This window comes from Uloborus diversus, chromosome 6 (assembly GCF_026930045.1).
Source record: "Uloborus diversus isolate 005 chromosome 6, Udiv.v.3.1, whole genome shotgun sequence".
NCBI lineage: Eukaryota > Metazoa > Arthropoda > Arachnida > Araneae > Uloboridae > Uloborus > Uloborus diversus.
Window position 1 is genome coordinate 60,362,001 of NC_072736.1, and position 24,423 is coordinate 60,386,423.

Here is a 24,423-nt window from a genome sequence, read left to right on the forward strand (position 1 = left end):
ACTTGCATGTTTTAATTTTTAAAAATGTGCCATTGTGACCCATACTAAGCAGCTATAATGCTTTAAAGATTAAATAATTACATAACTAGGATGAATATATATATATATATATATATATATGATATGATATATGATAATCATAAATAATATGCGTGAAATTATTGCTCAGGCCTTGATCTATAAATTTTGGCCCCCCCCCTCCACCCTGCAATAAAATCTGTAGGGCCTTTTCCCCCGAGGCCAGCAGTGCATATTTGCAAAGCTAATAAGTCTCTTAGTGCAAGTGTTTTTGTTTCATTTTGGTTTGCTTTATTTCTTTATTGATTTCATTTTTTTTTTTCAATTTCTTGGGTCCTTGGTCCTTTTAAGGACGTGGGCCGTCCCGCACTGTGGGGTCCTTGGGTATACAGATCCGGACCTGCCCCTAAAAAGCTTTTGGAGTACCCTGCCATGCAAATCAAGTGTTTTACCTTCCCTGGCGTAACTACGCACCGCACGACTCCGCAACGCTCGGGGCCCGGAGTTCAGGGCCTGATTAACGCACGGTCCGGCGGGTCCGTGGACCTGAGCACCACAAATTTAGGGGCACCAAAATAGCCTAGCCTAAATTCACTTTTTTTTTAAAGCTCATTTTACTTTTTCTCAACTTTAAGGGAGAGGAGGCTCAAATTGTTTTAAAAATCAGCTCAAAACTTCATAAAGTTAAAAACATTTCGCATAAAGAAGTCATTGTCCCTTAGCTCTGGAATTTCAAAATAATTACACGGATGACATTGATGAACATTTTCCAGAAGAATTAACACACTTTCAAATTTTTGCAAAAGGTAACCCTTCTCCTGGAGAATATTTTAAAAGGATAAGATCACTAAACATTACACATACATTTCCGAATGTAGATTCACCCCTGCAGCTTCTTCTTACCTTGCCTACGAGCAGCTGTTCCAGTGAACGTTCCTTTTCATTTTTGAAAAGAATAAAAAATCATTTGAGAAGCTGCGTTTCTCAGTATAATTTACAAGCCTTTTCCCTTATTGACCATTGAAAATTCTGTGACATCAAAAATAGATTTCAATTATTTGATAAACACATTTGCCTCTGTTAAAGTCAGAAAGAAGTTTTTTTAAAGCTTGATGTCAGAATTAGTAAGATTTTTTTTGCAATTTTAAATTGTTATTTAACTCTTTCGCCTTAAGAGGCAATTTTAACTGTGATTAGTTTGGTGACTATCAAGTGTTTGGTATTCAAATCCCAGATTTCCTTTCAAATGTAATAATGTTCCCTTAAAATGTAGTTTCTAGTAATTAGGTTTCTAGTATGAAACATTGACTTTAAAATTGCGTGGAATTTAAAAATTATCGTTAAGACCCTCAAAGTCTTATGAATCATCAATAACTTTTTTTCCCCAATATTATTACGGGATTTGTAGTAGGACGCAAAGTTGCTCAGTTTTTAGTGCGTGTATGGTTGCTATTCTGAAACCGTCGCCAAGCGAGATTTTCATTTAAAATTAATTTAAATTATAAAAACGAAAAAATTTTCTACAATATTATCTCAATCGATTCTAGACTGAAAATCACGTGGTATGCAACAAAGATCGGGAGGCTATTTGCTGTTGATTTTGATTACTTGAGTAGATTGATTTTCCCTTGGCGCCAATCACTTGGGACAACAGCCTTAAATCATACTGCTCATCAGCTCTTAGTTTTATGATTTTTTCGATGCACTGTATAATCTCAATAGCATCTTTCAAACTGGAGTTTTGACTTTGCAAAGCCACATCATCAGGTTGCAAGAGAGATAAAAACTTTTTTTGAATCCTTGCTATTCGAAACTCCATTTTTTTTTTTTTTTTTTTTTTTGTGACACTCCTGATGCCTATGCTTTTAACATTTTTTTTCCTGTGAATTTGGAAGAATTTACCTTATCTAAAATGTTTAAAATTAAAGTATAATTTTCATAAATCACTTTAGTTGCTAAGAAATGCCCTGACCAATGTTGCTAATGCAAATGTCCAATTGTATTTGCCATCATACAGACTCGCAACCTAATGATGCTGTAACTCATGTAACTGACTGAATATACCTGCCTTGCCTTCAATCTTCGAGTTGAACCGAACCATTGCTTCGGTCACTCGTCTGGTCAGTGCTAATTTTGTATTAGCTACCAGTTTGTTTGGCACTCTTGGCTTCCTTAAGAGGTGTTCCACTTCTAGCTCAGTCACTCCTATGCTAAGCTGATGAGTGCTAATAAGCATGAAACTGCAGTCCTCAGCTGGAATTGACTGAGCTGGTGGTGTATTTCATGTATTTCTGCCTTAGCCCTGGCCATAGGGTGTAACTTGAGGAATAAAACTACCAAAAATGGCCAACAATCATGATTTAAAAGACTTCAATTAAAAAAAAATTCCGGATAAGAGCCTGCGAAATTCTCTTCCCCCACCTAATATTATCAAAGATCACAGCAAGCTGTGTTTTCAGAACTAAAATTTTGCAAAATTTAGCTAAGGCTTACAGTTCCTTAACACCCTATTTATGAAAGAAAATTAAACGGTTTAATCAAATGAAGAGTACGTCACTATTTATCTTCAAACTGATTTACAATTTAAATTTTTGCAATGATCTTTCTTTCTGCTTATTTCATCACGTTTGATACGAAAACTGGTAAAACGAGATGCCATCTTCATATTGCATAAAAGCTACCATTGAGGATCTAAATGACTGTTAGAAATAGTTCTTGCGTCCACAAACAAATCAATCGGTGAACAATTTGAGTAAAACCAAAATACTGGTAAAAATTCTTTTTTGTCTGATTCTTTATACTTGAAATACTTCTAATTCAATCTCCTTTAATCACAATTTAAAGCATTCGACGTACCTCATTTCTATGTATATATTTTGTTTTATTTTAATTTGTCACTTCTCCATATAATGCCCATTAGCCATTTTCTCACTGAAAATGATTGTCTGTATCCCCTCCCCCCCCCCCCCCCATTGACATGTGCCTTTTTCAGGACCCAGTCCAATCCTGGCTACAAGTTGCCAACCATGGACTTTATGAATTCTTTGATCTGTTGAATACATTTTTATTATTGCATTTAAAAATGTGTAACGGATGTTACATTCAAGTTCACACGTCCGTTACAAACTTATGTAACCTTCGTTACATGCCTGCTTCTGCATGGTTTTTATTATAATTATATAATTTTTGGGAATTATAGTTTCCTTACCCCTAAAATAAAGAAAATAATTAAGAACAAAACATTTTAAAAAATGTTTCAAAATGTGAGGAGAATTTATTTACCTTTTTGTAACGGACGTTACATGTAATACATGATGTTGTAATTATGCCCCTAATTAGACTAGTTATGTTCGAAACAAGTCCAAACATGTTTTTTTTTAAAACTTTTATAGTTTTTATATCAATATTAAATTTACTCCATTTAAATTTAGAAGCATAATTTGCATTAGTAATAAGGTACAAAAAAATCATTTTACTTGTTAAAAACCACAAAAAATAGACATTTTACCATCGCTTACTCCATTAAATAAACCTAATATGAGAAAAAAGCAACACTAGATTCTTGTTCTAGGGGTTACAAGCTTTTCCAATGATATATAACTCTTAGGGATTTGTTTAAATTGATTTTCTGACCTATTGGTTTCAAGTTAGTTGGAATTCACTGAAGGTCATGAGTCAAGGTCTTGAGTCATGTCTTTCAGCTGGACGGTTAATTTGTACTAACGACAGAGAAACACTCTTCTTCAACAGATTTTAGACGAAAACTTTCTTATACTCACGACTTCTTTTGAAAATACATTTTTTTGTGTCCTAACACAGAAAAAATACAAATAATAAACATTTTCTGCAGTGAGACAAAGTAAAACGAGCTGATGTGCATCACGTGACTTCTTTTTACTCCAATGTAATGAAAATAGTACCTTACAGTAAGGAAAGAAACCCTTTAAATATTTTTACCCCAAGTTTGTTGCAAACCAAAACAAAGAAAATGTTTTATACTAATAAATTTTCTCAATATTGACAATTTTAATACGATTCAATGGTTAACTCTCTACGTATGGCCAAATTAAAACCAGATTTTTAAAAAAATGCCAAATTTGTCGCCAAGTTGGCAACAAAACTATGCGACCAAATGCTTGACAATATATTGCTAAGTGTTTGCCAAATTATAACACCAGTTGAGTTTGCATTGAAATTAACAATGGTTTCCCCCCAAAAAGGTGTAAAAGACCCCCTTTGGAGCATCCGAATGCAATCAAAAGGGGAGGTGCACAACTAGACCTTGCTAGGAGACTACATACCAAATTTCAACTTTCTAGGACATAAAGTTTTTGAGTTATGTGAGATACATACGAACGTCACGAGAAAACTCTTTGTAATTAACTCAGGGATTGTCAAAATGGATATTTCAGGTGTCTATACGTTCTCAGGCAAATATCCACGTGTGGTCGGGTTGAAAAAAAAACCAAATATTAATTTGGGGGCCAGCAAACTGGAAATTTAAAGCTGATTTTTGTGTGCACTTATTTTTGCGAATATAATACTTCCTTTGCTACGCAAAAGGAAGTAAAAAGGATATGTATACATGTTTAACAAATATTTATTCAAGGGTTCTGGATCTGAGTCAGAGGGGAATCTATACGGTCATCAATGATTAAAATGGGGATGACCTTGATAGTTATAAAATATCAGTTCCTTAAAAAATATAACTACTGTGTAAGAGATTGCCCCTAAGAAAGAATGGGATATCCAGAAACTGACCTTTTGAGATGAAGGTGATAAAATATTTTGGAAATATTCTTTTCGAGAGCTTTGGGAAACAATTTCTTGAAATTTTTGAATAGCATCTTCTACAGAAAACAGCTTTTTAATTTTTTGATCCTCCATTTTGAAATTATTTGTTGATTTGAAAACTGGAATTAAAATTACATTTTAGAAAAGTACTTCGAAAACATAATGCACGCAATTTGTTGTTTACAAGCTCGCGGGTATTTTAAACACCGTGACGGTTGCAGGTTGAACTCCTGTATTCTTGCATGTACTAAATTTTGATCTTATCTAGAATAGTAATTAGAATCTTTTCAAAAACTAAGAAAAATTCATCAATAATTCTATAACTCGATAAATTTAGAAGTATATGATAACTGGCAGTTTTTACGAACATGGTTGCGAAAGTCTAGTTACACGCGCATGCGCAAATCTGCGTCATTAAAGAAGATCTTTGATCTCTGACATTACATGTACATTGGCGCCATTGTACTACAGGATTTGTAATATTTCTTGAAATTACTACGTTAATTTACTATGTCTGGAAGAGACAGAATGGGACGAAGAGGGTAAGCTTATACTCTTTAACATTTTCAACTCTTTGGATATTAATCTGTGGGTTAGATTTCGTGAGGTTGTTTAGCGGCTTGCATCCTGGTCATAATGAATGTTTTGAAGTATACTTAGCTAAAATACACTTGCGATTTTACTGTTTACAGTGTTAATTTTTTGCATTTAAGTTTTGCTTTTTGTAGCTGGGGAAGAGATACTGTACGAAGCACAGAAATTCATTTATTAAACATTGAATCATGACAAATGTCCATTTGTTAGACTGAATGATGAATTGAAGATCGGTATCCGAAATGCTGGAAATATAATTGTTGTAATTATGTACTACATAATACCTTTGTGCAGAAGTAACAATAAACCTACTTTTCACACAAAAAGTAGGATTTGGGAAAAGGTTTGGATCGTAAAATTTCGATCCAAAATATGTGAGCTTCCCGGATGAAAATCTTTTCAACAAAAGATGACTTTCATTAAGAAACTCGCATAAGGTATATATATATTTTTCAAAAGAGGATTCCTTGTAACCTGCATCACGCATACATGCACTTTTTAATATTTTTCCGTTTCATGTAGTTCAATTATAAATTAGTCATATGAACACCAGCATCATGTATTTTATGCTAGAGCCCTGGCAGCAAAATTTTTCAGCAGCCTGCAATCATTATATGTGTTCACCTAAGAAACTTTTTTTGAGTGTGGGCAAGGACTAAGATCAATATTAGTGGTCGCTACCTGCTACAGGGCAACTGACTAAAAAAAGTGGCAACCAGAAAATATTAAGTTTGTTGACCACTTCTGTTACCATTAGTAGTCTCTTCTTTCATCAAAAATGTCAACCGAACAACATCTTTACCACAAGCACTAAACAGCATTATGATTCATGGAAAACTGACCAACTCAATGGAATGCAAGTTGGGTGATGGATTAGTGAAATTATGAATGAAAGTGGAAAACTTATTTAAGTAGTGATGAGAGGGGACTAATGAATTTGGTTTTTGCCTCAGACCAAAAAAACTTCCCAATCTTGATCTTTAGGCAAGGAAAACAATATAAACAAATGTAAAAATCTCAGTGGTAAATTCACTTTCATTTATATTGAAGTTAGCTTAAAAGTTTTCGGATGTTTTCTTTTCTGAAACTTCTAATCTTTTCAGAGGCGACAGGCCTGGCTTTGGTGGCCGCAGAGGTGGTGGCTCTGTTCGAGGTGGACGAGGCTCTTTCAAGGGGAAGCAGCCTGGAGAAAGGCTACGTAAACCACGTTGGGATCTCTCCAAGCTGATGCCTTTCCAGAAGAACTTCTACAGAGAGCATCCCAATGTACAGAGAAGGTCTCAGGTAAGAATGTGTCATGAAAAGTGGAAAATAGAGCTTAACTATTTTGCATGATTTATTTCATAAAAAAGAAATTTTCATTTCATATAAGGTTTTTTTATTTTTAATTTGTAGCAAGAAGCAGAGAACTACAGGCGTCATTTTGAGATCACCTGTCATGGTCAGAATATCCCAAAACCTGTTATCAATTTTGAAGAGGGATGTTTTCCTGGTTAGTAGATTGCCTTTGTCAATGTCGATAAAATCAAATTTATACTAGTGTGTGAACCCCAAATTTTATGTTCCTTCTCTCTGCATATGTTGAAGGTGACCTTTATATTTGATTGATTGAAATGATTTTTACATGAAAGTTCATTACAGTTGAATCCCACTGCAGCTAAAGCATCATCATACCCATACTACAGATAAATAAAACAATGGCATATTTTTATTATCAAGTGGGTTTTTTAAAATACTAATATTATAGTTTACTTTACCTTAACTATAATTAAAAATAAAAGTGTAATATATTTTTTTTTCCTTTTCGTAAAATTGAATGTAGCAAAGCTTTGGTTATATAACGATCTCCTAAGTTGGTCCCTTGAAATTTTGTTATAGCATGGTTTGACTGTACCTACCACGGCTGCCGCACTTCCGTCCAGGGGACGAAATTCCGTCTTTTCAAAAATTTCGGCCATCGGATTTTTTTTTTTTTTTGTTTAAAATAAATCAGTTTTGAAAAATCTTTTTTATCTTTTTTTAAAAAAAAAAAGGAAAAAAGAACTGTTCTACCCCTCTTTGTGGCTGCATTTTGATGTCCCTCCATCGTTGATGCCAGGATGGAGGCTAAGCTTGCCAAAGCGTGTTTTTCGTTTGGTCCAAAAATGTCTCCTCCTTTACTTTTTTATTTAGGTTTTAATTTTTTCTTAATCTTACAATTTGGTTTTACTATATAGTTACAACATCAAAAATTAGCATTATATATACATATATTATATATATATATATATATATATACATATATTATATATATATATATATATATATATATATATATATATATATCATCATCATACAAATATATATAAACATCAAACAAACTAAGCGCTAGCACTTAGGTGTCTCGGAATGGAGCCACGCGCTTTTCAGTCCTGGTTAATTTTAAGAGTAGCACCCATGGTACTTACTTAAGTGCTATTTAGCGACTTATGCATTTAACATTTTAGTTAGCACTTTTAGTTAACTTAAAGAAATATACAGACATTGTGGAGCATTAAAAGAAATAAAGGGGACCTGCTTTAACTAAATTGCATTTTAACTATTCTGTCTTGGAGAAAAAAATGCTAGGAGAAAGACACTTTGTTATTATATTTAAGGTTAAAATGCTGTTCTTTCTCTTAATTAAATTACACAGAATTGCCAAAATTAAAAGGGGGAGGGGTGAAGGAATCTAAATAAAACAGGAATGTAGTATTCCAGGAGAAGGATGACAAAAATGTTACATTCCTCAGCTTCGAACTGAAAATATAACGAGCACAAATCAGATCCATTATTTCACAAATAGAAGAAAATGATGGGGATAAATGGTATTGCTGTATAGCAGATAAAAAATTCCTTCTTTAACTTGTGATTATTGAACATAAAGCCCGAGGACACACTTCATAATGGCATACCATGATTAGTTAATAAAATAGATTAAAACTTACTTCATCCCTTTAAATACAGCATACCCTCGTTTAAGACATATATTCCGCCCTAAGAAAGCGAGTGCGTTAAAACTTAGTAGTAGTGTTAAAATAAGGGTTAGATTTCATAAAATAAAATGTTTCATTTTAGTTCAAAAATAGCTCGTGATAGTCTGTTAAATATATAGAGTGTATGATAGTCTGTTGGCAGTATTAAATAATTTTTCTCTGAAGCTCTTTGTGGAGAATTAACACATCCAGGATTTCTCACTCCAATTTCAATGGGATCTTTCTTCACTAACAAATCAGAAAGATAATTTGCAATTGTTTCAGAATTTTCAATGGGAAATGTTTTGGTTCTGTGTCATCAATGTCGGTAGCGTTGTTGGTGTCATCCTCCTTTGTCACTTCCAATAACTATTGTTCAGTGAATTCTGGATTGCACGGCTTAAAGTGGTTTGAACTGTCATTCTCTGATCCTAAATTCTTAGTAATGCATACAATTCAAAGTAAAATTATGTTTTTATTGAATATCATTGTAACCAGACTTAAATAAAAGGAAAAGCTATCTGCAAACACAAATCCTAACCAGAAAATTTTCTGCAAATAATTATTTTGCCTAACTCAACCTTGAATAAAGAATTAAATTTGTATTCAAATATGAAGGAGACAAAAAAAAAAAAAAAAAAACTTTAAATCACTTTTTTTTTTTTGCAATAACATATAGTTTATATTTATTTTTCAGCAACTGAGGAAAACTGCCAAAACCATTATTTTTTTCATGCATGTGCTTTAAAAGACTTTTGGAGAAAGGCTTCAACAGAAATAAACTGGAATTTTTTTTAAAACTTCCCTTATTATTTTTTTTTTTAAATTAACATTAGCAGTTTGAAAAAAAATTTCTGCAGAGCCAAAAATTTTCTGCAAACACTGTTTGCATGTTCCTCTATATTATGCAAGACTGATTGTAACTAGTAATGCATTATATTTTTTTCATGGAAACAAGCTTAGGGCAGTTCTCAAAAGGTGGGAACAAACACAGACCTCAACTTTGAAGCTTCAACACGAAATAACTTTCATTTTAATTAACTCAAAAATTTTTGAGTTAAACTATAATACTGTATAGAGACAAGAATTGACATAAATTATGGAAAAAATGCTCTTCAAATGCCCTTAAAAAAATATTTTCTTTGCTAAAAGGCACAATTTTGGACATACCAAAACGTTAACTGAGCAAATGTACCATTAAAAAAAAATTTTTTTTTAATTATTTCCATACGTTTCAAAAAAAAATTAAAGGTATGAATCTTACACTGAATAACTTTTTGTTAATATTTTACACAGATAACAAAAATAAAGATAGATTATTTACTTTGTAAACGATTTAAAAAAAATGTAACTTTGAAATTTGATGTATGTCCAAAAGTTGCGATCTTTAAAATGCTATTATTTGAGAACTAAGTATATGATGTTTTTGTTTTAAAGGTATTTATCGATCCTCAGAATCAATTTTTAATTGTTTAAAAGTGTTTTCATAAGCTTTTATGCAGTATCTTAGAAGAAAAATGATTTTTCTTAAACATACATGCGAGATGTCCAAATGGTGTTACGATCTTGATGCCGATAATTCTGTCCGTTTATTCATAATTTTTGATGATCCACTGTCTTCTAACCTCAATAAAAAAGGTTATTATAATGTTATCTTTTTTAATCCATTGGTATTTTGCATAATTAATACGTTACACATTGAACAATGCATAAATTACAGTAGTAACATGGCTTTCTATGATCGAACGAAAGCCATTTTGCGCTAACATCGCCAAGCAAACTTCCGCTGGCGACATTGGCGACAACACAGTATACGATACGCTAAAGGTTACCAGAGGGGAATTCCAGTCTGACAAATGTAGTTTATCGTCAGCTGTACCACTTTTGGCGACTTTATCACCTGCGCTAGCAATTTTTTTTTTTCCGCTTTTATTATTTTAGAATTCTTTTTCTCTTCTTTCTTTTGGAAACATAATTTAACGATCTCCAAATAGAAATACGAATTTGTTTCTTCAATAATTTTTTTAGACATCATTTTAATTCTTATGACATTAGAAAAAATATTCATTATTAAAACTGATGTCACTTTTTACAATTGTATTATTTTTAATTTGAAGCTTTTTTTTTAACTTTGCATCAATTTCTTCAAAATCATTCCAAAACTTTATTAAATGTAAGGAGCAGCATGTATAGCCATTCAAGTATTTCATTAATATCCTCTTTATTATTAAATTGCAAAATTTAAAAAGTAATAAATAAAATTTTCATTGGAAAAGTTAAAAATCAGATTAACAATTGTCAAAAATGATGAAACTTACGTTATGATGATGTCCAAAATCCGTTACCTACAGGAAAGCAATGTCCAAAATCTGTTACCTACAGATTGCTGATTTAATTTGCTAATTAACAATTTTTACAAATACCTGCTGTCTTTTCATGTTCATATATTGTGTTCTAGGTATGCATACTATAGAATAAAATCAAAATTGATGTCAAATTCGAAAATTTTTGAAATTGCTCAAAGTTAACTTTTTTGTTCCCACCTTTTGAGAACTGCCCTTATAAAAATAGTTTTGTATCCTTTATTTTGTGAAATGGCTACTCATACCATGCCTAAAGCCCTCGATCCGTCTCTTAAGTGGCGACACGCTCCAGCGTCCGCCATTTTGTGTCGTTCGGCAACTTTCTCCCAATCTCAACAGTAGAAAAATAGAGTTTCGCTCATTGAAAAGTATCTTTTTATCAATGAATGTTTTCAGATTTTTAATCATAAATTATGTAACTGATAATATACATACAAAAATGTTGAATTTTACCTTAGTGAAATTTTTTTTTTTTTTTTGTTATTAAACCGAATATTAGTAAAAAGGTGTTTTGAAGAAATTTTCGACCATTTTTAAGATAATTTCTTTTTTCCCCCCATATAGACCTTCTGAGTTACAAATTACTTGAAGTGTTTTAAATATGCGTTTTATTATTAGAAAGTTGGTGTAGTAGAACCAGGGGTGGATAAAGAAAAATCTCTCGGAGGGGGCCCAGGAAATTGAATAGCACCTCCTCCTTCCCCCTGCCACATACGATGTTTCATAACAAAGTTTTCATTACTTTATTTTGAAATGTCTTTTTTTTAATTTTTTTAGGATACCTTAAACTAATAATCCACTTCTAAGTACATACATATTATGTACCAATATACTTTGAATGTGGACGTAAAACATCTTTAACGTTTCAAGCCAATTAAATACTAAACCATAATAATATTACCGAAATGCTATACAATTAGCGGTTTTAATTTTAGGAACAATGTCGTAATGATTATAACACGAGGGCAAGGTTATTCAATAAAAAAATATACCCATACCTCATTTGTGTTTTTAATATTATTTTATAGTATTTTAACTATAAAATATTATTTAATTAAGAAAATCATGGCTATTAAACATATAAGTTTTACTGAAAAATTCAGTACAATTTCTGTGTGGATTGCAAGGCAGTTGCTGATTGTTCTTGAAGACATGATACAGTTGAGATAACATATTCATATTACATGCCGCCTCCATTAATATCATGGTTTTCTCAAGAAACTAAGTCATGATTTCTTTCATTTTGCATTTTTTATAAGCTGTAAAAGAAAAAGCTATTATTTCGCAAATAGCTGCCTGGATCAAAATAATTCTTTTAGGCACGCCTGCACATTTTTTGAAGAATGTTAGTTATTTATTCAATCAAAGAAAAATTAATGGACGAATCGCGATATTACGTTCCCTTGAACTCAAAACCAGCGAGTTAAATGTATAAATGTATTCTGCCACTCTAGGACTCCAGTATGACTTCTTTAGCAAACAAAAATGCTAGAATTCAAAATATGCTGTATGTGTGTTTTGTGTTCTGTTTAATTAACTACATAAAAAATGCTATGGAGAAGTCAATTAAAAAATAGTGAATAAAATAGTTAAATAAATTCATCCTTTTGGGGGGCACGAGTCTCCTGCCATCCTTAAATCCACTACTGAGTGGAACAGTAGTGAGCTAAATTAATTATGTCATAAATAATTTGTGGGCAACAGTTTGAATTTATTTATGCAAAGCTGTATCATTTATATTATTAATGTGTGTAGTTTTCTTATAGAAAATTATTCACTTCTAAAAAATTGCAAACTTTCTTTTTGTTTTAACCAATAAGGTTTTATTTTTAGAAGGACTCTTCCATGTTTTTTATTTATTTATTTATTTATTTTACGTTTTACCAACACTTTCTTGTTGCTCATGACGATTTTACATTAAAAAATGCCTTTCATTTAAACCTGATTGTTAAGGATACTACTAGTTCTTAAAAATTCAACGAATTGATAATAAAATGTAACCAGTTTTAAATCAATATTTTAAAAAAAAATAACAATAATTGAATTATTTGATACCAATAGGAATTGAAATAAAAGAGTGCAGATTACATCTGTGACGAACAGTTATAAATAGTAATAATGAATTTATAAATTAACTGATACTGGGATAAATCATATATAGTTTTTTTTTATTAAAAAGGTTTACACATCAAAATAAAAATTAAACGAAAACAGATTTTTTCCGGGCAAAAAAGAAAAAAAAATATTCAAGTAGTTATATAACTTGGCTTGAGTTACATGTTACTATAATCTCAAAGAAGCTTAATTTTTTTAATGAATAATTTCATACTTTTAATATCTTAATTTTTATGCGCAAAATAGATAAATAATTAACTTGGCAACACACTGAAACTCATGGCTATGACACAATCAAAAGCAAAACGACGTGTTCTTAAAATAATTTTGCTACAGTTATTGAGGCATTTTGAAACTCACTAAACAATAGAAAATTTACATTAAAAATAAATAAAATAATTAGCATGTTTAAATTTTGACGAATTGGTTTTCTTAAACTCAGAAAAATCAGTTTTAAAACAGGGCAAATATTTTACTACTGCTAGTAATTATAGGTGCCGTTACATAGTTGAGCTTTATAATATTTGAAGGAACAATTTATGATGATTTTAGTGAATGTCCTTATTATCCTATGAAAATTAACAAACCATCAGACAGTTTCATGAAAAGTAAAAAATATTACAATTTCAACAAGAGGTTCAAAAAGTAGAAATTGCACAGCAGTATTGATGAAAACATTTAAAATAAATAAAGAATCTTTCAATGTGTTTCGATATAGTAATTTTGAGCTGTTAGAACATCTTAATGCACTACACCAAGGCATCTTCACATTAAAGATAGCGTTTGATGAAAAATACGAATAGCAAGGAGAAAATATCTAGTATTCCGCGCAGTGAAATCACACAGGCAACGACACAAAATGGCGGACTGAACCCACGTGACTGCCCGCCTCCAATCGCAGTCGAAAGCGGCACGCAGTGCATGGATCAAAGCGTGTCGCCTCTTAAGAGAAGAATCCAGGGCTTTAACCATGCCGACTGCTTCTGCTTTTCTGACATTTGCTCGCTTTGATCGTAGTACATAAGTATTGCTTATAAACTGAAATTCTATTATGTGCTATTGCTTTGCCAGAGAAACGTTTGGTCGGTTTACCGACTGTTCACAAAATTCATATTATTAAATCTAAACAAGCCCTTTCTCAAAATTATTTACTAACAAAGCAATAGGTGAATCCAAAATAAGCTGTTATGGAGCCATGGATTTAAATTGAAATTTCATAAAATTATTTAATTTTTACATTTAAACAGAATTGTAGAACGCTGTAAAAAATCCTAGATATCCCATGTTGTGATAGAAGTGGAGGTGTAATTTCTTATTTCTGCTGGAGTAATGTTTGTTTCTTTATTTCCAGATTATGTAATGGAAGCTGTTCGTCTGCAGCAGTACCAACAGCCAACTGCCATCCAAGCCCAGAGTTGGCCCATTGCTCTTAGCGGACGAGACATGGTGGGCATAGCGCAGACTGGATCTGGGAAGACTCTTGCTGTAAGTACACCTAGAAATTCTGTTGAATTTCTGAGTTGATTTTGTCAAATAGATGCAGCATAGTTCCATAGATCAGAGCTTTCAGTGAAACACCCGAATCTCTTTAAGTCTCAGATTGTAGCTGCAAGCTTTTACTCAATATGCTTAAAAATGACATATTTTGTCCTTTTTTTTGTGTGCAAGCCGTTTTTAATACAATTTTTAGCAGTAGGTAACCCATTTTCCATTACAGGCTGTTTTTACCAGTTATAAAGGAACCTGCAAAAAATGTATTTAAATTGACATCTTTACAAAAAAAAAGGTATGCTTGCAAATATAATTTTTAACAATTACCATTTTCACAAAAACGTGCCTGAATGGATGTTATATTACTTTCCTTGAAGCAAAATTTGCTCATGAAATAGAATGTTTAACTAATTGATACATCATTAGTATGACTTTTTTGTAGTATATTAATGCATTTTTATCTGTTGCTTTTATGCACATGCCTAAAGCAAAACTTTTGTCATAGAATAAATTTATGCTAAAGTTTTCCTAATTTTATACGAGTCTCCTTAATTTTCATTTTTTTCAACGATGACAGCTATGCATTTTATAAGCTTTAATAATTTATTTGCTTGATGTCATTTTTGATGTACAGTAGAGGGTCAGAAATCCTAACTAGTTGGAACTATAGGTGGTTCAGATTTTCAAAAGTAACTAAGAAAACACTGTTTAGAAAAATATTATGCTATGTAATTGAATAAAGTAGTTTTTCAAGATGTATGTATGTAACATACAATGCAGTGCATAACACTACAGTATGCAATTCCTGTGAGTGCATTTGGATTTTTGACGTTAGTGTTAATTTGGGTTCTGTTTCATTTTGAATTCATTAGTTAAATTTTAATTTGTTATTTTTGCATGATTTCTCTGGCATTGACTGATTTATCCTGTTTTCCAGGTAGTATCTGGTTGAAATATCTTTCTTTTCTTTAGCTAATGTTTTATAATCATTTTATTTTAATTAATTTCATTAAAAAATAAAGGTGTTAGCTTAAAATTGCTATTTTGCCTGCATATTTCTACATTTTTGTTTTAATGCTAGTAAAAAAATATTAAGTGAAGTTTAAAATTTAAATTAATTTTTGGTTTATTTTGTTAAAGTTTTAAATCCCAAATGTTATTGAAATTTGGTAAAAGTTTTTCGTTTTTTTTTTTTTAAGGTAATTGTTTATTGGTAGATTTTTAAAATACGAGTTTGTTTTTGCATATTTAGTTTGTTACTTAATAGAATATCAGCCTGAAAATATGTTTAAAATCTTTTTCATTTTTTTTACTTTGTGATGTAAACTATCAAGAGTCATGTTATAAGCAATGCCATTGTTGTACAAGATTTCGTGTTTTTAATCTGCTTTTCTTAATTTTTTCCAGTACATTCTGCCAGCAGTTGTGCATATCAATCATCAGCCACCCCTTGCTCGAGGAGACGGCCCTATTGTGAGTATTGCATTATGTGCTATGTTGTTTATTTATTTATTTATTTCTACAAACATGTGTCTTGTTTGGTTCTGTTAAAAGGCTGTTTTTGAGAAATAGCTTGAAGAACATTTTGTTCAACTTTAAATAAAATATGGTCAAACAAACTTTTAATTGATTTTTAATTGAGCCCTTTACTGAAGAGCTCTTATTTTAGTGACTTCTAAAGAGCTTTAACTGATTTTTTCCTTCTCTCTGGTTTTGTCGTTATGGATGGACATTGCACCTTAAAACTTTCATTTCGAACTTCTAAAAGTAACATAATAAGCACGTACAAAGAGAAAGATGTAAATCTTCACACAACACAATGGCAGAGCAAAAATTGCTAATCTGTCAAAACATTTGTAAAATCTTATTACGTTTGTTGGGTAAAAAAGGTAAATAAATTTCAAGTAACCAAAAATTTTGATGACAATTATAAGTGGTTCATGCAAGCATTTTGTGGTTTATCAAAAAGGTTTATTTGCTATAAAAATACAATACAGTGCCCGCCCCTTATTAAAATCACATTCGTTCTGAGGACATTTGATTTTATAAAGCGGCTGATTTTATAAACCAGCATGCCTACACACACTTAAAAAATGGAAGATTTTGATTCTAAAAACAAAATAAATTATTTCAGTTATTTTTGTTTTAGACATTTCAAAATATAGTTAACATTTTAAACAAACATGAAGTACATCTTTTTAAATTCACTCAAGGGTCTTAATCAAATAACAATGTGCCAGAGGTGTTCCCATAGTTTAAACTCCATAAGCGCCATATACTCTCAAATATTTTTTAGACATATAGCGTATACTCTCAAGCTTCAAATTTTTTCTTATGGTCTATGATCACATACATGTATTGTGCATAATGAATTTCTAGGAGTATACCCTCAGAAAAATTGATGGGGACATCACTGCAATGCGCCAATATGGTAACAGAACTGGAGAGAAATGATTCAATATAATTTGTAGCACTTTTCTGACATCTATTGAAGAGGGCAAAGATTTTCTCATCTTCTGAGATTGATTCCTTCACTTCTTGTTGCTTCTTTATCAATTTTTTACGCATTATGACTAAAAGCTTGATTTAATAAAACAGTGACAGTAATTTTATTAAAGGATGGATTTAGCATGTTTTGATACTGCAATGATTCTATTCCAGATTTGATTTTAAAAAGCGGCTGATTTTATAATCCAGTGATTTTATTAGTGGCGAGTACTGTATATTAATAGAGTAACTTAACATCCTTTAGCCTGGAATTTTTTGTAGGATAAACTGGAAATTTCATTTGTTAACTTTTGTGGCAGCCCTGTAAAGTGAAAAGTACTCTCATTGTCCCTGCTTTTTTGTTGAGAATCTTTAAAAGACTGGGCAGGACTTGAGACGACACGAGTAGTACTTGCTATTTTTCATTGAAATTATTCAACATAAGTTATATTCGACTTCTAGAACTAATCTGATTTATGTTTTAAAGTAGTACATTTTTTTTTTTTTTTATTCATCAATCATGTTTCATTTTAAAAAATATTATTTACAGTTTTTCTTATATGCACTTATTTTTGTAATGCACCTTTTTCATAGACCTGCTGCATACATAAAAGGTCAGTGGGGCAATTGTATAAATTCCCATAGTTACTGCAATACTACAGAATATTATGAATTATTTTTAATTTTTATTTGTGCCATTATTTTCCCTTATCTTAATCTTTGTTTGGATTTGCACTATCATATTTCAACATTTTCTTTTTGTTTTAATGAGATTACTCAAATGCCATTTTTCCATTTCAGGCCTTGATACTAGCTCCCACCCGTGAGCTGGCACAGCAGATCCAGCAGGTTGCAAATGACTTTGGGCACATTTCTCGTGTAAGGAACACTTGCGTGTTTGGGGGAGCTCCTAAAGGACCTCAAATAGGCGACTTAGAAAGAGGTTTGTTGGTGTTTTATTTTACCACTTTCTTTTTCCTTCAAACAAAAGTTTGTTTAAAAGCCAATATGGTTGTTGCATTTTGCATTCCTAATCCCCAAAATATTTTTAATGTTTTATTCAAAGCTTACTTATAGGTGCTTTGCTTTTAAAATAAATTTCCAATTGTTAGTACATGTCTCTTGCAGCCATTTTTTAAATTTTGTTCTGTATTTCATTTGTAATTTTTCTAATTATATTTAGCTATCTATTTATTTTTGAACCTATTCATTGCTGAAGGTACTAAGAATATTAAATTATGAACACAGCTACAAAATGCCTGCATTAAACTGGATGAGTTACGGTTTTGACAGCCTGCTTGGGTCGGTTTTTATGCATTTAAGTTTTGTCCTATGAGTTCTAGAATATCTGTTGCAATATTTACAGTGGTGAATTACATTTTTAATATTATTTGTTCTGTGTTGTGTTTCTCTACATAGTAAGCAATGCACTTGCACATTATTTATAAATAATACTTTGAGGATTTACCTGATACATCTTTCATTCCTGTATACTGTTGAGGAGTTAACTATTTATAACTGTATTTAAAATGCTGAGAAGTGTGCTTACCTGGCATCAAGACAATCGTTCAATCGTATTCCTATTTTATGCATGACAACATTTTTAATATGTTGTAGTAATAAGACATAGCAATTCACTAACTGGAGTAATTGAATTAAATTGTATGGCATGCTCATTAATATGGTATTTTACTCTTGGCAGTAGGATTGAAACTTAACTTTGCAAAGGAACTAAAATATTTTTGTCTGTTCACTTCTTCTAAGCATTGAAAAATAAATTGGTTATGGAACTTGATGTAATTTTAACTGTAAACATTTTAAACTTATAATATCATTCAAATAGTAATCTGAATACTGTTAATGCATTTGTAAACTATCTCAGATGTTCTGTCCACAAGTGATCGAGTTAAAATTTTTAATTGAATTTAAAAAATAAAAATTCATAATTTTGTCACAATAATTTATTTTTGCTTATTAGTTTGAGGTTTGTTTTTACTCAAAGAAACCAATTGGTAAAAGTAATGGAACACCCTCTAAAATGAAATAATCTACAGAGAAACATAAGGGCTCACTGCTCTATAAGTTTTGCACAAAGGTATGACTGGGCCTGAATCCTATTGAGATTTTTTTCATGGTTATTGTCATTTAACATATCCATATTCATGGGGTGCTCTTATTTCACATGTCAACTCTTCCTTTTGTTTCCGAAATGTGAAATGGGACAAATGTTAAATTTAGATTAATTCGTTATTTATGAGTGATTAAACCCCCTTTCTTGATTACGTAGGTGCCGAAATCTGTGTCGCTACTCCTGGCCGTTTGATTGATTTTTTGGAGGCCAACATAACCAACCTGCGGCGCTGCACCTATCTGGTCCTTGATGAGGCAGACCGTATGCTGGACATGGGCTTTGAACCTCAGATACGAAAGATCCTGGAGCAGATAAGAGTGAGTAACTTTACCTCTTGAAATTTAGTTATGATATATATATATATATATATATATATGAATATTATCCATATGAATATTAATTGATAAAGTGGCTTAAGTGAAAGAGTGAAACTCCAACTATTCTTGAAGGAGAGAATGTTTATCAGGGGCAGATACAAATTACCATTTGTGGGGGGGGGGGATCAATCTTGGGAACAATCCCTCCCCTCGTTCCTTACCAACAAACCTACGGATTTGGATGCAAAAAAATTCTGAAACTACTTGGGTGTGGATGAAAAGCACCAAGTCGGACAAGAGTAATGCAACTAATAGGGCAAAAACATTACTGATTAAATTTCATAAACAATGAAAAAAGTATTTCAAATGCTTGCTTTAAATTTCTTTAAATAAATTGAAAAGAATACTGCAATTGTTTACATTTTATTCATAAATTGTTTGAACACAATGTAGACGTACAATGGTATCAACATTTTGGAGAACGATGATGTTGATAAATCAAGTCTAATTTCTAAGACAAAAAAAAAAAAAAAATTCTTAGACTGGAAACTGATTTAGTGATGAGTTACTTCCTTACTACTTTGTTATAAGTCACTAAATCTATTCATGCATTTATCTGAATACTATTTATGAATGTTTATTTTTTGATGTACTTGACTGTATAAGAATAATTCTGTTTTCAGTTCAAAAGAGAAATTCAGAATTAAATTTCAAAGAGAAATTCATGAATAAGTGGAATGTTATCATCCATCTAGATTGAGATTAATTCCCCATTGAACTTCTTTTCCAGCCTGACCGACAGACACTTATGTGGAGTGCGACTTGGCCGAAGGAGGTTCGTGCCTTGGCAGAAGAGTTTCTAGATAACTATGTACAGATCAACATTGGGGCATTGCAGCTCTGTGCCAACCACAACATTACTCAGATTGTAGATGTCTGTGAAGAATGGGACAAGGAGCAGAAGTATGATTGTGTTCTCTTAAAGTATCCCAAGTTAAAATTTATTGTCTTAATTTGTGTACTTCAGAGCCAGAGGAACGTAAGTTACATTGTGATAATTTTAAAGTAGAGAGGAGAAACTTTTTTCTGGTGCATGCAAAGGATGGGACATGTACTCTTTTAACCCTGGCAAAAAACTGAAAAGTATTTTTTAAAAGGAATTACGTTCCCATGGCTCGATGTGGGATAGGCTTCTACATACAATGTACCAATAAACAGAAAATTGCAATTTTTGAACTTATATCCTTCTGGCTCTGAGGTACAGATTTATCACACAGATAAATTAAGACAATGTACTTTATTTTTTACAAACAGTTTGTTTAAAATGCAGCTATATTTTTTAAAAATATCTTTCCTTTGAAAAAGAAATCAAAGTTACAATTGTAATAGCCATAAACTTTAAGAATATTTAATGTTCAAGTTTTGATGCTATTGTCACAAAACATGAGCCTATAAGATTTTGCAATGACATAAAATGAGTGAAAGGAATTTTACAAAATCCTGTTTCTGTGAAACATATATAATTATTGCATTTCAAAAAAAAAAAAAAAAATCCATTTGCTATCAAAATTTCTACAATCTGATCGGAAAGAAAAGAAAAAACTATGCTGATGCATTTAATTTAAGGAGTGGGGTCTTAGAGGTAAAAAATGCTAAAAATCATGAAAAATTAAAAAAAAAAAATGACCCTGTGGTGCATAAGATCATTAAAACTGCATCTGTATTCCAGATTTTATTTTTCCAGGCCTTAGCATTTTCTTTTGTTGATAAATTAGATGCCCCCTCCAATATACATCTTTCTGTATGGGGGGGGGAGGATCCAGTTGGTAAATTTTGCACAATTGTACTTATATGTCAAATGACCAAATTAGTTGACAATTTGAAAATCGACTTTTAGCTATTCAAACAAACTCTAAGCTCTAACTGAACATTTTAATAGTTTGTACAAAAGTAAGTGCTGTTTGAATAACTCTCCCACAATTTTCAGTTCAATGAATTCTATAAATAGCCGACCTAAGTTTAAATGTTGAACTTCTCTGAAGTTGTGAATTTGAGTTTTTTGTACTGTCAAGCTTTAGAATCTTGTTTACCTCAGTTATTTCTAGTGTTCACTCTAGAAAAAAAAGGGCAGGGTGCTGGTCTTTAAAAGGGGCACTATTTATTATAAAAAGGGCACTATTTTAATGTGGTCTTCCCCCATCCAAGACCAATGACGCACCTCTCAAAAAGTACTGACCCCCCCCCCGAAAAAAAAAAGAAGAAAAATAGCATCTTAAAACACCTTGTGAAAATTTTATCCATTCCTCTGTACCATGAGCAACCCCCCCCCCCCTGAGGGGCGTGTACAGCGGGGACGGGGGAGAAGGGACACCTGTTGGGGCCGGGCCTGATCCTGAAGGGGGTCCAATATTTTTTAAACTAGGGGTGAAATATAGAGGCAAACAACATGGAGGGGGATCCGGAAAAGTCATTTGTGACGGGCCCTAAAATTTCTGTGCACACCCCTGCCCCTCCCCCCCCCCATCGCCACCATTGACTTCAGTATTGAATATCATTTCTTCCAGAAAATGCACTTGTCTTAAGGGTTTAAGGGTTAAATTGCCCCCCCCCCCCTATGCCAATTACGCACATTTTTCAAACTCCGTAGGAACATTTAGCTAATGCTGAATCTTAGCTTTGGGTGTGTTTCAACATTTTCAGGCTATAATTGTGACTACTTTTCCTATAAGAATAAAAAATTCTAGGCATTTCAAAATCCTTTGAATTTCAATGTATGATGAACAGTATTTAATTACGGATCCTCCCTTAATATCTAAAAACTGCCTAGTAATGTGCTTTATGCCATTAAGTATTTAAGTAGACATCAAAATCATGATGAATGTAAATTCAACTTTTAAAAAATATTATACTTCAAACAGAATAATTATTAAAATACTGTGTGCAGTGTTTCAAAACTGCAGTCGTAGCAAATGCAAAACAAAAAAGGCTTTATTTGAATGCCTATTGTTGGATTTGACACAACTTCATGACACAAATGTGTTTGCAGATGTATGCGCTACCCAAGTAGCTGGGGACAATCCAAGATTTTAATTTCACTGAGAATTTTTAGAAAATTTAATACATCAGCATTTTATTTTGTGATGTTTTTTTAAAGCAATATTATAGTTTTTTATATATATAAAAAAGAAACAGTAAAAGATCATTTTAGTTGGAAAAAGCATAAGTATGTCAGAAGTATGTTTTTAATTATGTCAATAAGTTTTTTTTTTTTTAAATAATCTGTTAGTATACAAATCGTATTCAAAGATAATACAAATACTCAGCAAAAAGGAATGAATGAATATTTCGCAGCAGAAAATTTCCCTGGCAAATTTTACACGAACAAATATGTTTCCATCTCAAACGTTCTTTTTTTTGGGGGGGGGGATAAAATTCAAGATAACAATGAAATACCCTTGTATTTCGGTTCAGTAGACTTTGTACTGTGTACTACTTAAAAAACAATTAGAAAGTTCACCAATCAGAACCAGATGCGAAAAGATTGCTTCACAATCACTAGAAATGCGCCAAAATTAGCTAAGCCTAATTTCCACGTGCAAAAGAAAAACGGACACAAAGGGCTGAAACGCTACGAAAATTGCCTGTTCATACGATGTTTATTGCTCAATTCAACATTCTATTTCAAAAATAATTTTTATTTTGGTGAAGATGCCGTTTTTGTTACATTATTTTCGTTAATCTTCCGATTTTGCAAGTGCGATTTCGGGGAAGTGATAGTTATAAATGGGGTAAAAGCGACCTGTATTGGACCTTGAAGTTTTTAACTAGAACAATAAATATGAGTTTTAAAACGATAATTTCACAAACTTAGTTCTTTTTTTTTTTCAAATTTTTTTATTTATATATATTTTTTAAAATTTTTCGCGGATTAATTCAACAGGATTCGTGGGCCCCGTTTGGCTCGCGAGCCATAGGTTGTGCATTCCTTAGAGTCTAAGGAATTCAAGCACTAAGTTAACTTTCAAAACTTTATCAATCACTTCAAAAAAAAAAAAAAAAAAAAACGCTCTTTCCAATTCCTTTACAAGGATTATCAAGAGCATACAAACCCTGTTTCTGTTCTGTTTTGCAAGAAGTAAGAAAAAGAACAGCCTGAAATATTTCAGTAAACTTCATATTTTTTCCGCCGGCATCATCGTCAAGAACCGTGTATTTTCAAATCGAGAACCGTTTGCGTTTGCTCGGACAAGAAATGGAGCAGTTCATGTGCATCTGTTCTTGTCTGACAATAGTACCCCCTTCTACTTTTCCTGGAACTGGCGCCCCCTGGTCCTACAGATGAAAATAATATAGGAAGACTACCTACCACCCTCCCTCTCTCATTGCTGATTCTCAGAAACTCAAGGATGGGGAGGAATTAAACAATAATCTCTTCCCCACCTCCCCCCGCCCCCCCCCCCCCCCCCGCCATCGCGGACGACCGAACACCTTCCCTCACCCTTTCAAACCCATCCTCAGCAGAAGGAAGAAATCTATCTTTTGTTTCCAACTGATAAGTCTGTTAGAATTCCGAGAATCTCATACCCTCTTTGCCTAGGTGTTTGCATCTCCTTTTATTCATGGGGCCGTTTTCAAGGTAAAATTCTGGGGACAATGGCAAGACATGAGCGTTTTTGCAGACGATCGCTGGACAAATAAAATCGCCCCGATATCGCTGCGGGTCCCAATGATGCTTGAGGCATCTTTTTAAAATCACAGGGTGCATATTGTTATTTTTGAAAAGGGCAGGGCGCATTTTGCGATCTAAAAAAAGGGCAGGGCGCATTCTGCCGATATGGAAAAGGGCAGGGCGCTGCGCCCTTCAAAAACGGCCTAGCGAGAACACTAGTTATTTCAATATTTTAAACGGAAGAGACAACATCAATCTTTGTCTGTTAAGGAAAGCACACTTTTTTGGAAGAGTAAAAAGTAGCAATATTTTCTGCATTTTGCTTCGTTTTGTGCCATCTCACTTGTACTCAATGCCCCCCCCCCCCCCCATCCCATTCCAAAAAACAAACACAATTCTTAATTAGAGATAAGTGGGAATGGTTAGAATAAAACCGAAAATTCTGAAAAAG

The 24,423-nt window shown here is 32.3% G+C and overlaps 2 protein-coding genes across 7 annotated transcripts in view; one reads left to right on the forward strand and one right to left on the reverse strand.

Annotated features, from left to right (window-relative positions):
* The window catches only part of LOC129224533 (Fanconi anemia group A protein homolog), a 97,553-nt gene that overhangs the window by 51,240 nt on the left and 21,890 nt on the right, over nt 1-24,423 (reverse strand). For 5 of the 6 annotated variants that reach the window (XM_054859004.1, XM_054859003.1, XM_054859000.1 and 2 more), the window contains exon 1: nt 4,780-4,942. The exons of the other annotated variant lie outside the window; for it this stretch is intronic. In XM_054859004.1, coding sequence (XP_054714979.1) covers nt 4,780-4,865 — 86 coding nt within the window. In that variant the 5' untranslated portion in view covers nt 4,866-4,942. Of the gene's footprint in view, nt 1-4,779; nt 4,943-24,423 lie in introns of those variants that run through there. 6 annotated transcript variants of the gene reach the window in all.
* LOC129224532 (probable ATP-dependent RNA helicase DDX5) overlaps nt 5,247-24,423 on the forward strand; it is a 53,101-nt gene continuing 33,924 nt past the window's right edge. The window contains exons 1-8 of the mRNA XM_054858999.1: nt 5,247-5,354; nt 6,510-6,690; nt 6,802-6,898; nt 14,229-14,362; nt 15,776-15,841; nt 17,657-17,798; nt 19,143-19,303; nt 20,094-20,266. Of these exons, the coding sequence (XP_054714974.1) occupies nt 5,323-5,354; nt 6,510-6,690; nt 6,802-6,898; nt 14,229-14,362; nt 15,776-15,841; nt 17,657-17,798; nt 19,143-19,303; nt 20,094-20,266 (986 nt within the window). The 5' untranslated portion in view covers nt 5,247-5,322. The remainder of the gene's footprint in view (nt 5,355-6,509; nt 6,691-6,801; nt 6,899-14,228; nt 14,363-15,775; nt 15,842-17,656; nt 17,799-19,142; nt 19,304-20,093; nt 20,267-24,423) is intronic.